This window comes from Eleginops maclovinus, chromosome 3 (assembly GCF_036324505.1).
Source record: "Eleginops maclovinus isolate JMC-PN-2008 ecotype Puerto Natales chromosome 3, JC_Emac_rtc_rv5, whole genome shotgun sequence".
Classification (NCBI taxonomy): Eukaryota; Metazoa; Chordata; class Actinopteri; order Perciformes; family Eleginopidae; genus Eleginops; species Eleginops maclovinus.
Window position 1 is genome coordinate 9,405,652 of NC_086351.1, and position 16,743 is coordinate 9,422,394.

The following is a 16,743-nucleotide window of genomic DNA, read 5'->3' on the forward strand; positions in this document are numbered from 1 at the left end:
GATACGCGTCCCTCACTGCTGAGAGCGTCTGACGTGCATCATTATGAGATCTCTTTAGGTCATTATGTATGTGGGTCAGGTTGAGCGTAAGCAGATTGTTGTAACCTCCCTGGCAACTGACAGCATCACACTCTACATGAATACAAATTCAACTCATTCAATTTTGAACTTTTGTCTCGAATAAACATAATCTATGTTTGACAGTCCTGCAACATTTCCTTGTACTGCATTTCAGCGGAATGGAAATGTTGGTCCCTCATTGGCTGACATTTTTTTCACCCAGAGTAAACCAATTTAGTGTTAGAATGTTTAATTAGGAGAACATAGGTTATGAAGCCCTTTGTCCTTTGAAAAAGACTAAACAACAAAAATGTGGTAGAGGCTCAGAAACCAATTGTACCTGTCGGACAACCACTCAAACACCCAGGACAAGGGATTGTTAGCCTAGCAAGCTAAACCCCTACAGCAAAAAGCTGTACCGGGGTCTAGTCTAGCTCGAAGGCAGTGTGGGCGGGATCAACGGTTGTCTGTCAAGTTGCCTCTGCACTCAACGCCACGCAATAGGATGGCGAACAACCAATCAGAGCTATGAAGAAGGATTACGTAGTCCGCGCGACGGGAAGTACATGGTGGAGTGTAGTCACTAGTAAACCGAACTTTGTGAAACATGGAACTGAGTGATTGTTGCCGTTTTTGCAAAAAAAACTTGAGAATATCTGGCGTGCTTTCAAATTCGGTACTTATCTTCGACAGACAGAAAGAAGACAAAACGATTGCCGAGAGATTAATGCAGGTTGGAGTGCCGGTATTAGAAACACAGGCAAAATCCAACAGAATGTGCAGGTGTTGTGCACGTTTCTTAACGAGAATGGAACAGGACCTGCCGGTGTTCCAGAGATGGGTGCAGGACGAGAAAGCATCACCCCCCAGGACTTCAGATGCACAGAAACGTCACCGCGAGCCCACTCCGTCCAAAACACCAAGGGCATTGAAAAAGTTTTGTGATAAACCTGCAAGTCCGGGAAGACCTCTCTCTAAAACTACACACTGAAACGTCGCACCTCTGTCGGTAGCCCGGCCCCCGATCTCGCTCCTCACGATTTGATTGGTCCGAACCACCGTGGCCCGAGCAGCCTTGCTAACTGACGAGGGTTGACTAGACCGCCCCAGCAGCAAATTCAATTTGCGGTCGCTAGGGGCGTCTAGATTTCTAGGCTAAGGGATTGTTGCTTTGCCAGACAATTGGTTTCTTCTGCGTTCTTCATGTTGTGCTGCCTGAACTAGTGTCATGTACTAACATTAAAGGTCCCATATTATGCAAAATGCACTTTTTGCTATCTTTTATACATACATATGTTTCCCCAGTGTGCAAGGAGACTCACAAAGTACAACTCTCTCTCTCTTCCTCCTTACCCACATCTCTAAAAACGGGGGTACAAATGAGCAGTTCCTGATTTGATGCCGATATGACGTCATATCGGAAATGTGGGCTGGCTTTACATTGAACTCCTGGCAACGTCCCACCCACGTGACACGTCCCAACCTATTGTCCGCAATATACAGTCGAGAGCTGAATCCCCTCTGCAACATCTCTGTGCAGGATCTGTGCAGGAGGGACTTAGAGTTGTGATAAATATAATACATATAATGTCTCTGTTCTAGTAGTAATCATTGAGAAGTGTTTCAGAAATAATGCTTGATGTGGTTTGAAACATAATATGGCATTTAATCATGGCAGCGTTTAGCTGAGTTTCTCCGTTAGAAACTTCTCTCTTCAGACAGAGAGCTAATGATGCTCCAAAGGGGTGTGGCCAGCTTCAGCTCAGCTCAAATTTAAAGCGACAGTCACAGAATCAGCACTTACGGAAACGAGACTGAAAGAGGGATAGCAGAAATGCTAAAATAAATTATTATTATTATATTTGAGACCTATAATTTATGTCATAAAAGAGCATAATAGGAGACCTTTAAGTGTTGAGATAGAGACTTGTAGCAGCAGGAATGTAGTCCATTATTTTAAGGTCGCAAGAGATTTTTGGTAAAGCTGAAAGTTGGACTCATACATTACACTGACAGAACAATGACCTTATCATTAAAGTCTGCAGACTGGGTTTTCTCAGAGGATCACACAGGCCTGGAGCAGGCTGTCAATAACTGCTTTAGGTCAGTGATGAAGAAAATGGTTTTCCAACATAGATTGTGAAAGCAGTTTACAGTCATAACTGTAAACTGCTAGCTAATATTCAAATTGCTTTAAGTGCTTGCATAAAACAATATGTATGATGGTTTTGAAGAATGAATGCATAATAAACGAGTAATGCAAGCTGTAGGTATTGGATCAGAGACTCATCTGAAAGGAGTGGGACTTCCTTTTTCTTTAGATCTCCCATTGAAATGTCTAGGTGGGGAAATTTTCGTACTTGGATGAGCTTGGCTGGCGAGTCACTCACTAATCATGTGAACTTAAAGGTTTAATCAGTATCAAGAGATTTTGTATTTATATAAATATGTGAGAAGTCATTACAACAAGGCTTCATCACAGTGGCAGTTTTGCTTTGACCAGGGAGGCACAGCATTGTACAGTGTTGACTCCCTAAGTGTTAGCCAGAGCTGATACTAATGCATGACGATTACAGCACTTTCAGGGAGCACATATTGCCGCCTGAATCCTCTGCTACGACCAGCAGATGGGTTGTAGAGTAAATATATTGTTGTGTAAATCAACATTACAACTTCTAAAATCCAATCAAATCAGCCTGTTACTCAGAGGAGAGCTGGTGTCACCACCATAACCCGCCTGACTGTGACAGCAGCCCAAAGTCAATACATCACTTCTACACCACTTCTGGCCTTCTGTGCTATAAATAGCAACCTGTGTGTAGAGGACCATGGATCATAATGGGACTTTATGTAAGGTCCTGTCCCGGGCACCAACACAGGCTGATCCTGGGTCTTCCTTCCCGTGGGGATGGGGCAAATGCTGGCTGGACAACAGACAGATGGGTCTCCCTCACTGAGATTACATCCCCAGGCAGAAGCAAAAGAGCATTAAGAGTGAAAAAAGACTGACGTACAAACTCAATAATTAGCCCGAAGCATCTTCCATTTTCAGGAAATGTCTCAGTACGTTGGGGGAGTGCTCCTGTTGTTTTTACTCACTGTTTTGAAAGCACCCTTTTCTGCAAGACTCTGATAGATCGTTCAGTAAAATTATTTCCCATTAAACACACCTAGCATGGCAGCTGGTTTTTTCCAATATAGCTAGATGGCACAAGTATAATGTCATCACATATCTTACAAAAAGCTGTTTTGAGCCGGAAAATAATGTGTGAAGGGTCGGCTGGAGGCCACCCAGCCACATCCACCATGCCTGTGAGGAGCTACAGGCTTGCGATAAGGAAAAGACTGTTTGTTTGAAACATCAACAATTGTGAATTTCCATGTTGAAATCTGACCGGCACTGAAAGCTTTGCTCCCAAATGTTCCACCTGACTGGCTGTGGTAAGAGTGTTTATTGATAGATTCCTCATTCAATCACCTGCTTAGTATTTTTAGAGAGTGCTTACTTTAAAATGGATAGAGATATAGATATATATATATATATATATATATATACACATACATACACACACACATTTCCCCTGCAGACAGTTGATGCAGAGCATTGAACTATATCATCATAGCATGAGTCACTGGAACATTCTGTGGCTATGAAGGAGCAAATCACATTTGGTCGCTCTTCCCATCTGCCATCTAATGACAAAAAAGAGGAAGAAGGAGCCACGCAGACATATAAGTTGATCTGTAGTGTGAAGTTGGTTTATTTGTTACTACAAAAAGATAAAACCTGCATGTGTAGATTAAACAGCAATTGAAATGTGATGACATACAGATAAAAGTTGAGAACTTGTTAGGGAAAGAATGATAAAATGAAAACTTACCAAGTGGTAGGCATTCTTGTAAGTTGCATATACTCTTATGAAGGAAAATGATTATGTAATGCAGGTGTACAGTGAAAGAAATAAGACAAACCTTTTAAACATAAGTCAAAGTCATTTGTTTTTAACAAGCCCATGGCCCCCTATCATTCTGAAAAGACAAGTCTCCTGTAAAACATTAAAAGATTCAAAGTTTGCTGTAAAAGTCATAACAAATTCATTTGAATGCCACTGTTTTTCAAAGACGTTTTTCTTGAGAACACTTGGTTCAAAATGTTGTGAATGCACTGACTAGGTTTACTAACGCGGCAAATCACAACCATGCATTTACCCCAAGTACTGTAGCAGTTGTCAGCACAACAAAGGTGAAGTTGTCTGGTGCATTCAGGCGTTCACACGTTTTCCTGAACCCTGCTGATGTGATTTGTTCTCGACCCAGTGAGCAGAACACATTCTTACGCTAGCGCAGTCGCTGTGATGATATCAAACTGGCATGTGAATATCTTCATTCACATCTCGTGGGGAGAGGAAAAGGAGCTGCACTCCTCTGCCTTTTCCTGTGGTAGTGTGAAACTTTTGAGTGTTTTGTCTGGTCATATATCATATTATTGTGATCATTATCAAATCCCCATTTGTATCCAACGAGTGTTAGCATAAAGGTCTGTTATTGTCCCAAAAAAAGCTAACAAGACTAAGATTACAGCCCTGCTAGCAGCTCTGCAGGGCTGCACTTTGAAACAGTAGCTCTAAATGTTAACAGGAGCATAACAACATAATAATCACAATGCTTAAATGGTGTAAGTTACAAAGTAGGATGTTTACAATGGTTATCATCTTGGTTTAGCATGTTAGCGTGCTAATTACATGTTGAGTTGTCTCAGTCAAAACCAAATTCCGTCAAATAATCCTCTTGGAACCATGAATGTATTAATGAACAGAGAGCTTTCCTCCTACATACACCCATCAGAAAGCCACACTTTTGCACTGACAGGATTGCTCTTCACCAGGAAAACCCACGTTGTAATTAATTTAAGTAAAGCCCACATACACAATCCTGCTGCTGGTGATATTCACTAAAGTACCAAATGTGTATTAATCAAAGAAGGGAACAAAATGTAATAGCTCTTTTTCCTACTGAGTAACATGTTCTGAAAACTACAGTGTCCAACTATTAAAGGACACTTTATAGCCTATTAAAACATATATTTGTAACCTGTTGTCAAAGTCTTGGGGTTTTGTGCAACACAACGGTAACAGAAGTCAGGGAATATTATGAGAGAGAGAGACAGACAGAGAGATATTTGCGTCTTTCCGCATTAGTTGTAATTAGATTAAATGTTATGATGTCATTATTTTGGAAAATTAATTATTGCTATTTTCAGATCAACTGTAAATGAGACTGTAAGAAAAGCTGCTATAAAGCTACAGAGAAAGAAATAATTGATGTTTTTTGATGCCCTGTTTTACATTACAGCCAGATTTAATTTGCATCGACTCACCCATTGATCGTCTTTCTTGAGCAACATTTCCTCGTTCCATTAAGCGAGACCCCCGGCAGAATTCCCTCACCGCCCATTAGAGGGATTTCATGTAAAGACGAAGGCCATATCCGTCCATGCTGAGATCAATATGTCAGCTTCTCCACTGGTCGGATGATCGCTTCAATGACCCAACGAATCATTAAAGAGCAGAGCATATGAGCAGAGCAGCACAGAGAAGGGCTCGGCATCTTTGCCTGCCAAATATTATTCAGTAACTATAAACAGGTCACATTTTAATTGTCATATCAATCTAAATTGAATACATAATGAAAAGAAAAATATCATTAGTTCAAGCATTTATTGTGAAGAATGGGTTTTCTGGATCTTTTCACAAATCAAACACATTTGAAGCAGATATCTTAATGGTCAGTATAAACGTTGAAATGTTTTACACTCTTTTTTACACTGGCAAAAGAGTGAACACATCATATAAAAAGAAATTCCTTTATTATTAATTTGTTTGTGTCAACAGGGTGTGGTATCAAATATGGGAAAATATAATAGTGGTATGTTAAAAAATGTTGTTTAATTATGTTGAAGCTTTCAAATAAAAATGCCAAAATCATTGTCTGATATTTATTTTTCACTAAAAAAGTTCAATGAAAAGTTTTAAACCTACATTAAAGAGTAAACCCACTCTGAATCACAGATCACTGCTTCTGTATTTGTGATCCTTATACAAGTAAGTGCTTCTACTTTACAAATACTACTACTATTTTCAATCCATTACATTTGTAAGACAGCCTTTTTATACCTTCCCTTCGACTTAGTGAAAACCATGTACCGTAACTCCATATTTTAATGTTATTTTAGTGAAGGAATTTGAAGGACTGAAGTATTAAGTGTTATTTTATGTGCCAAGAAATGTTCTACTTCTTTCGCTAAATGAGCCGTTTACATGCATGTCAAAATGTATTTTGGGGAGATATGTGGTTCTTTGAGGACAGCGATTAAACAGCCCAACAGCAGGCTACATAAAAAGAGCTAAAATTAGCACAACATTAAACATTTAGACCAGAAAAATGCAACATGCATTTGTGCTGCAGTACCATTATTACAACAACAACATGTAGTGTACATGTATAATTACGAATTACTGACAGGGATCATTTGATACTTGAATGAAGTGTTAAAATGCAGGTGAATAAATCATGCATTGCAGGATTTGGCCGGAAATGATGAAAGAAATGTTTCATCACAGCATCCTGATAAGGATTTCAATGTAATTTCAATCTAAGTATATTATGTTATACTATTTACATACTGTTATTTAAGAAGAGATTTGACCGCAGGACTTTAAACGTGTATTGGAGTATTTCCAACGTCTTACAGTACGTAAAATATCTGAATACATATCCCTCTACTGGATAAAAGTAACCTGCAAATAAGTGTTTATGGTTTGAGTTCAAAGTTGTAGTGTAATGCTGTTCTAAATTAATTTGCCATTCGGATGATAAGGATAGGATTGTTCCTTAGCATAATATGCTATAGCTAAAGCCATTAGCAAGTCTTGCTAGCTGAATGCAAAATAACAAACTTACCTGAAACGTTGTTTCAGTTATGATACTGACGGCTGGATGCTGTTTGATGATATTTTCTGTCGGTGAAAAAGGTTGGGAAGAACACTTCCAACTTGTACTCCATTTACTTGGCACATAGTGGAGGAATGAAGACATGCTAATTGCTAATACCATTAACTTTGACAACACGGGGCCTAACCACTGCTTCTTTCTGTGGTAACAATTGTGGGTTTCAAAACACAAAATAAATTTCCCAAAGATAATCTCAAATAAAACCCAGCACATTTTATTTATATACTATTTATGAAGTTGCATCCTCAATGACCCCCCTCGTGGATTCAAACCGGTTCAAACCTGTAAGCATGACCTGGAGACACTCTAATCAGTGATTTCACAGCAGGTGCTTGCTTTTCACACCTGCTAGGAATGAGTGACAGTGACATCAATGAGCAAGACATGATTGAATAGTTTTAAGATTTCATTCCTTTATTTAATTGAAAGTTACTCAAGTAAAGGCATAATGAGAAATGTAAACCATAAACAGTGCAAGTTAAAATATCGGGCTTAAATATAAACACATGACATATCAAATAAAGTAAAGTAAAGCATTGATGGTAGAGACAGTACTGCACATAAATATACAGAATGTATGAAGAGATGTAGTATATGCACAATAAGAAGTTATAAATCTATATTCAGATGTAAAAATGAATGTAGTAAATGTTTAATTAATAACGCTTTGGTTTATTAGAGTTGTTTTTACTTACACCATAAAAAGCCTTGCAAAATGTCATTGTACTTGCATAAGTAAAAAAGCTATTTTATATAATGAGAGGTTATGGTAATAAAACCCACAGGTGATTAGTGTTCTGTGTATTCCCAGAGTTATTTTAATGGTGCACATGTACATCCAAATGAGGTCATTATGTACCAACAGATGTTATGTGCACCTGTGGTGTGAACACATTTATCAGGATTACTGATATTTCAGTGAAGCCAATGGGTGTGCTGCACATATGTACAGCAGTGATGCCATCTGTAGACCTGTTAATATGACACACCATGAATATTCATACCGTTTTCAGAAAAAACAGTCATTTACATAAACCGCATACTGTGATATTTTTTAATAATTAGTTCAGTTTCACACTGAAATTATAATGTTTACCTTAGTATGTAAACAGTACTGCTTTAAGAAATAGTGTTGTGTGGGAATGAGATTAAAAATGAACATTATAAGATAATTTCTTCATATTTCCACAAACTCATAATTATATCACCACACAATTGTTAATTATGCATCCAGGTAGGATTTTGTGAGGTAGGGATTTTATGTGATATATATTCAAGACTTTGGTGTATATAGTAAAGAAATGTTCTAAGTAGTAATCATATAAAGGAAAGATTGTACACGCTCTTAAGGATGCATGCATAGGATGTCTGCATGTGGTTGCTTTGTGAGGAGACTGATCTCACAACCTATAATATATATTTGAAATAAAAATGTTTAAATGACATGCAATATTCATCTTTATGTACAGTATACTGCAGCACCTGAATGAAATGAATTTATAATCTATAATGACGATATGTTTATAACATCTCACATCAAAGTGTTTTCCTGTTTGTTTTTACTACACTTTAATACTTGAGTGTGTGACGTTATGCCTCTCAAAAACATGGAGTTTGTTGGACACAGCTGCCACTTGTAAACAGTTTGTGGATTCACAATACTCTTGGCGGTTGATAACAGCACCATCTGCTGAGGACTGTGTCACTCCTACACAAGATCTGGAGACTGGGAGGAGGAATTAATGCGAACAATCTCTCACATACACGCACACACACACGCACACGCACACGCGCACACACACACACACACACACACACACACACACACACACACACACACACACACACACACACACACACACACACACACACACACACACACACACACACACACACACACACACACCTCCAGGTTTTCATTTTACTATTACCGATTGCCTGGTATTTTTAGGGAAAATTAAAAGTGGAGATGTTTACAGTAAAATTTCAAATGTTTTATTGCAATAACACATTGAAAAACAATGTATTTTACAGTGTTGTGCAAATCAACATTAAAAGGCATAAGTATGAGCCGCATTTGTTATAGAGGAGGTATATGTTGCAAAGTAAAGGTTATATATAAAAATGTTAATTCATTAGTACTTTAATTAGCACTGCAGCACCTGTGTTATTACAGTGTAGACAAAAGCACAGAAGACATTTGAAGAGAGAAATGTGTCACGTATTAAAAAGCACCTGTTGAGAATTTTTTCTGGTTTTATGGCTGCTTTACATGGTAAAGCTTCAGACATAAACAGACTTTAAACAGTTTTACATAAAATATGTAAAGCGTATCAAGCAAAAGCTGAAACTACTGCGTTTTGTTCACTACATGCAAATACGTTATTACAAAAATGTTTAAGGTGATTAAAATGTGTAAATATGGATTTATGTCAACAATTATGACTTCAAAAGGTAAAATATGGTCTCTGTTTTCTTGTGTTGTCTCAGTTGGCCTTCTTCTTGATGCTGAGCATCTGGGAGAAGCTCTGCAGAGCCCAGTACAGCAGAGAGAGGGAGACAAAGGCCTGGACAACACAGACAGACAGAAGGGGTTAGCAGCAGACACTTCATAATATTTTCTTCAAAATAATGAATGTGCAATCATGAGAAAAATCTCAACGTGAAGCTACTCTGATGTATCTAAGGTGACAGTGTAGGTAAGTGTCATTAAATCATTAAAAACAGACACCAGCACTCTGTTCTCTATATAAGTTTGAAAATCTGCTAAGAAGATGTTTGACTGTAAAGGTGTTAATTAACTGACAGTTTGTAGGGCATATGATAAAATGCTGTGTTGATATATTTAAATCACCAGTGGTGGATGGTATTTCATCCAAATAGACTGCCAATTTAACTGCCATTTAAGTGATTCATTTTGTGTTCTATTAAATATCAGAAAAAAGACCATTACATTTCAGAGACTAGTTGACATATGTTTTTGAATGTGTTTTATAAAAGGCATTGCTTGTATGATGTTTTGTGAAATGCAAGTTCAAATTTCAAGTTTACTTAAATCTAAGTATAATACTAATAGGGAATTTATTTATCTGGGTAGTCTATCTTTGCTTATTTCTTAGTTTTAACCTTTACCCCTCTTCTTACTTCCTTCTCCTGGTATGATAGGGCATTAACAATCTCTTATTCAGATGATAACAGGACAGTGTTGATGGAGAGGGTCAGAGAGCAGGAAGGACATCTAGGAGTTCATCTTATCTGGGGATACCTCCCTGGGGACAGTTTAACCTGCCAGGCGCCTGCCTACTTACAACACTGCTGAAGATATGTTCAGAGTGCTGGAGATCAGGTATGGAAACAAGTCTACAATTGCCCTGGAGATAATTGAAGATCTGGAGAAATGTCCTGCTTTAAGAGCAAACCAGCCAAGGAAAGTCATGGACATGATTCAAACCATTGAGAAGGCCCTGAACGATCTCACAGAGCTCGGAAACACTGGAGCCATAAAGACAGCGTCTTGTAGAATAATGTTGATTATGGTTTAGGAGTGGGTATGTGTAAGGGACAGGAGAAGATAACTTTTGGGCAAAGGCTGTGTCACTACGGTCTCCCAGAATATGTCTATATGTCTGTGTGCATCTTGTGTTCTGGTTCTTTTCTCAAAGAATTTCATCACATATACAGAAACTATAAACAGCATCTTTGCTTTGGAAACAAAAAATCAATTAACTATCAAAGTTGTTTATTAATCGTCTGAATAATAAATTAATTGATATCTGTGTGACTCACTCTCGATAGAGAAGAATCCCTTATTATTGCAACAGAACAGTAACTTTTGAAACATAAACCTGACCTTTTTTCCCTTGCATACTTTTGAACCACCTATTTATATCGATTTTTCCAAAATGGTTACATTTTGCAGATCTGACCTCATTCATGTTCATATTGTACAGCAATTTGTGTACCTCAACAGTACACTGAAAGCACTATGTTGGATCACTAAAGAAATATTATTCTGATTCTGATTTGCATGCTGCAAAATTTGACACTGAGTAAAAACAAGGTGGATTTCATAAAATAATAAGAAAGTGTGATAGGGATCGTTTACGAACAGTCAACACAGACACTGAAAGTGAATCCCTAATTGAAAGATAACAGTGAGGTTCTGCGGTCTCAGGATTATTTAGAAAGCGGGCTCAGAGGTTAAGGAGCAGGTCCTCTCCCCTGATGCTCTCACGATGGGGTCGAAAAGGTCTCCGTCAAGGGGGAATTCATTTTCCAAACGGGAGTGGGGGGGTCCAGCCAGAATACGCCCTCGCCTCCAACCCTTGCTGTGCTCTGGCCCATAAACTGCATCCTAGATCACAGGCCGAGCCAAAACCAGACCGCTGTCCATCACAGGCAAAAAAGCCTGATGGGAAAAAGCAACATTTCCTCCTGGACACTGCAGCTGTTTTCCTCTGAGAAAGACTCGGAGAAAGAGAATATAACACAGACCACTCTCTGCTGTTTAACCTTTCACTACCTGCCTCCCCACTGAGGGACAATAAAAGATTAACGATAGAAAAAAAGGGAAACTAAACAACTTTTTAAGGGGGTTTTTTAATCCACCATAAAGCACAGCAAATGTGTGTGTTCTCATATCATTCATATACCTGTATTGTTTAACTGACAGATATGAGATCAATCACAATATTATAAAACTATAGTCTGATCTTAGGTGGGATGTATATATTTATACAAAGTATTTTCAAAAATGTAACTTCCCCACAGTATATAAAGGAGTTAGAAGATATTTTACTTTTTAATGCTAAAATATGATGAGCTCATGAAATATGTAGCATTTTTATAGAATAAGCAACATATATTTAGTTAAGTTAATACCTCAGCTTTAAAGCTTTAAGAACATTTTGCAATTAATATGTACTTTTAAATAATCATAATTTTGAAATGGAATAATTTTGCAGTCTGGCATTTACCCAAAGTAAAACTAAAGGAACTGAATACTGGTTTACCCATGGGCCTACCAGGAGTTGTGGATAAAGTAGTTTCTAACAAGGGAACCATGACTCATATCAAATGTAAACATCATGCTACCATTTGGATTCTACAGGATAAAGTTGTAACCCACAACCTGCTGCTCCTGGTAAATCCACCTAGAATCATTTAAATGTCATTAAAAGTCTAAGTTCATTAAAGGAGAAACAAATGGAACAATACAAAGAAACGGGGTTGATTTGCATCCATCTTGGAGATGGATTGGGATCGAGAGGTTTTCCTGAACCTCGCAAATCACATTTCAGTCTAACCGCATGTTGAGGCAAAGGAAGGGCACCTATTTTTCTCTGTTCCCATCTCTTCTCTAGCTCCTCTATGCTACATTTTAATGGACTATGGAGGAAATCCATGTGGGACAGATTACATAGTGGAAGGAAGCAGGTTTGATCGTCTACAAATAAGCACTACAGCCAGACAGCAGCGGCTCCCAAAGTAGAGATCTCAGCAAATCGTCTCACACTCACTTTGTTTTGGGCAGAAGGTACTTTGTTAAGGGAAGTAATACAACGAAGGCACGGACATATGGAAATAGTAGATTTTTTTCGAGTCATTGTTGAGGTTTATTTACTTAGGGGGAGATAGCTCTTGTCTTTTACTGGCCAAACGTTCTTGCAAATAACTTCGACATGGCAGGATGTTAGATTAATATTAAGCTAAAAGTTCAGTTCGATTTTTGATAGCACTTGTAGTCTGACAAGGACGTCGATGCAAAACAATCGGAAATGCACGTCATTCTGACTGTTACGTATTCTTATGGTAAGTGGTAGCAAGTATCCTCGAAGGCGTACCTTTTCAAATTTGAGCAAACCAAAATGAAATAAAACTGTTAAAACAAGCTTTCCTGTGTGAGAGTACTCACAACAGTCCTGTGAACTGTGGTGTGAATAGCTGCACTAATAAAAATAGAAAGGCAGTAAAAGGGGATATTCCTATTTATCAACACAGCAGGATGGTCAGACTGGCAGCTCTTTTCATGTGTACTGCTGCTATTGAAAAAACTGTGAAAGTTGTAGCAGACTAACCCATTTTACTCCTATGGTGTATGCACATTACAAGCGCTATGTTCTTTTGAAATAGTCAGATTATTATGGCAGTTCAATGCCTGCTTTACTCTCTCTCTATGTTTCTATGATCTCTGCACACAGTTTAAAGGACTCTTGTGACTCCAGGTGGCTTGCTGGCTCTGGCTTGCATGCATCTACAGGCAGAGACCCTTTGCTTTGTATTTGATGTGGAAGCCTGTATCAGCATCTGCTATACGTATTCAGGTAGCTAATGTTAGCTCGCTAGCTAGCTGAAGATTTCAAAAATCCAAAAAGTTGATGATGATGTGCTCTACTCAGTTAAAGCATGTGGTGCTGACAATCCATAACTGCATCAGATTTGTTTTTTATGTGTGACGATGTAGCTGTGTAATTATAAATATGTTTAATGAGGTAGTTCAGGACTTTTATTATTGTTGGTCAACTTTCTGACTTTAAACAACATCTAGAGTTTGATGTTTCTTGAATAAAATAACCTAATGAATAGTAAATACTCCTAAAACTTGAGAAAATGCAATAAAAAAATGTTATGGCATATTGCCAAGCCCTAGATCTAGGATTAACAAAGCAGTTTTTCCACCTTTAAAACAAACATTTAAATGTGTAATTCAACTTGCATATAAGCCTGGTGTATTGTAATGCAAATGTCTTAAATCCCAAATGTAATATTGTTGAACTAGCTGTTCTAGAAACAACTAATTAAGATAAGATAATAGCTTCTTTACCTTAAGACATATTATTTCCCATCTTGGGAGTTTTAGTCCCCCAGATATGTGTCATCATTGTTGTAAATATTTTCGCCTGAAAGGCAACAATTCAGGAAAAACCCTTCGTAATTAGAATTGATTAAATATAAAAAAATGAAACAACGGCCATCTGCAGTTACAACATAAAAATATCAGCATTGAACTTCCGAACAGAGCTGCTCAACTCAACAGTGAAATGAGTCATTTTGTGTGCTGTGATGGATATATAGCAATAGGCAGCAGATACATTAAACACCCTGGAGTGCATTCTGGTGCCCCTGGTGAATTCCATCTTCCAGCCTTCAGCGGGTTAACATGGCAGAGCCTCGCTGTTCTGAAACGCAGCTGCACTCGTGATTGAAATGAAAACAAGGCAGAATGACTGCTGTCAGACGTGTGATATATGACCTGTAATGGGATGTTTTCAGAGCCTCCTCTCCATATGGCTGCCTACAGTCCACCAGACCTGGACTGAACTGTGTCGGAAAATAACTTTTGCTTTGACCTGGCTGCAGAGCCGGAGTGGGTGGATCTCGCTGCATCCTGATTACATTAGTGAAAATATACAATAGCAAATAATTGTTATAATGTGAAGCAAACGATACCGAAACAGCACTGCCAACAAATCTGTGCATTGGCTGAAGTATTAAACAGTAAATTGCTCCACTTCTTGTATAATTGTTTATCTCTTCAAGAAGATGTTGCCGTTCACACTTTTATCCTTTCAAAACATTTAGATATTTAAAACAGACAATGTTTTACTATTTTATAAATAGTAAAATTAAGCACTGCATTCATTTGCATGTGCACGGTACACACACACACACACACACACACACACACACACACACACACACACACACACACACACACACACACACACACACACACACACACACACACACACACACACACACACACACACACACACACACACACACACACACACACACTTCCTGCTCATTATGAGCAGATATTCAGTCTATGTGCTCGGGTTGTTACAGCAGACTCAGGAAGGATATGCTGAGCAGGTTAATGTCCCACCAGAGATTTAGAGAAGTGCCTGCCCTGTAGCAGAGCCATGAGAAATATCGCCCCCACACACACACCCACCCACCCACCCACACCCACACACACACACACACACACACACACACACACACACACACACACACACACACACACACACACACACACACACGCACACAGAAAACATATGTTAGACAGCAGTTGCACGGTGGATGTGTAGCAAAACATAAAGTGGTCTGATGATACGCCATTATAGAATGATACAGTTGTTTAGAGGTTTTCCTTTTCACATATGGTATTTGTCTTCTTGTCTACCATGTGCCTGCTAGAAGGTCACAATCAACATCAAGAAAGACTCATCCAGGCCCTAATGTCTCATTAAAAACTAAAGATGAATCCCCTAGAGTATCCTTTTACTTCACTTCAGACCCCAGCAGCATGGAACCACTTCAGCCTCAATAATAGAAGCCCTGAGTTCATCACCAAGCACAGTTCCCTGGGTGGCCACAGTGGTGGACCCAATGGTGAAGAGTGCAATAGCAGAAACGTGAAAGGCAGAGTAAGTGTCAAGGAAGCAAAGATAAAAGATAAAACACACAATATGGTGGATTGGACAGAAGGTTGATTTACTGGCAAAATCAAGTCTCTGTTTGTATTTGCAATGTGCTAAGAGAAGATGTGTGGGTACAAATGAATGAGTCTCAGACAGAAGTACATTTTTTTTACCCGACTCTTTCCATTTAACCAATTGTATTCTTTAATGTTATACCAGTCTCTGATTTGCATACCTGTTTTAGAGTTAGTAGGCAATTAAAGAGGCAATATCCAACAAATAATGCAAAACAGATGGTATGGTTGAAATCAGCGAAACAAAGTGAAACAATGTCAAATATTTGCCATAGCTATAAGCACACAGCAAGCTTAATCAATACAGATCTGGCGTCCATATGTATATTTATTTGACTTCAGATAAAGAACAACTTTTATCTCCACTGATAATGCTACAACCCACAAATAGAATAGTTGAATAGTGAAAGGCTCAGAAGGCAGCAAAGGGGCTTTGAGAAGAGAAAAAAGAAGCATTATTACATAAGAGAATAAAAGGATGTCTGTTCCAAAAGGAAGGTCAGGACCTCAAAGAAAAGGCTGGAGAGTCATAATGAGGTTGTGAGTTGTCAGTTATATGTATATCTGACCAACAAGATCAAAGTGTAGCCTTAACCTCAAGAGCCCATCTTTTTACATCACAAACTAAATGATTTCTGTGCCAAAGGATGCAGTTGAAGGTCTCAGAGAGCGAGATGGAATATTACATATATAGAGATTCCTACGACAAATCACTGAGCTTTCAGATAGCAGTGCACCTAAACTCAAAACCTTTAGAAAGTCAAGGTCTTGGGCAGTCAAGTACAGAGCCTAAAGCTCGGCCTCGTGCTTTCCTTCGAAACCTCTCCTTTGACTGTGCTTTTGTCTGCAACTGTTATTCTGTACAAACTTGTCTATGAACGGGCCTTTTCTTTCTGTAGTGGGACTGTGGGAGCTGTATACAGCAATCACACTAAAAGGTCACTGTTGAACAGAGTAGCTGAACAGAGTGTGCTGTTTTCTACATGCCGCATATTCTTCTTGTCTTTGACACTGTGTTTGCAGTCTGATAGCTGAAGGTCTCTAATAGGCCCGAAAAAACCCCAAAATAACAGATACTGACGGCTTAAGGGTTGGGTGATGTGACCGATTCAGTTTTAAAGGGTAACCGCTTGCCCGGACCAATCAGAAGCAACCAGGGTTAGTGTGATGCT

At 38.6% G+C, this 16,743-nt stretch overlaps 2 protein-coding genes across 4 annotated transcripts in view; both read right to left on the bottom strand.

Moving 5' to 3' along the window:
- Positions 1-7,312, bottom strand: part of dgkb (diacylglycerol kinase, beta) — a 68,733-nt gene extending 61,421 nt beyond the window's left edge. For all 3 annotated transcript variants that reach the window (XM_063880410.1, XM_063880408.1, XM_063880409.1), the window contains exons 1-2: positions 7,021-7,312; positions 5,438-5,597 (exon numbers count right to left, since the gene is read on the bottom strand). The gene's annotated coding sequence lies outside the window, so the exon portion shown is untranslated. The remainder of the gene's footprint in view (positions 1-5,437; positions 5,598-7,020) is intronic.
- A 1,740-nt stretch (positions 7,313-9,052) lies between these two features.
- The window catches only part of agmo (alkylglycerol monooxygenase), a 38,242-nt gene continuing 30,551 nt past the window's right edge, over positions 9,053-16,743 (bottom strand). The window contains exon 13 of the mRNA XM_063878683.1: positions 9,053-9,638. Within this exon, the coding sequence (XP_063734753.1) occupies positions 9,558-9,638 (81 nt within the window). The 3' untranslated portion in view covers positions 9,053-9,557. The remainder of the gene's footprint in view (positions 9,639-16,743) is intronic.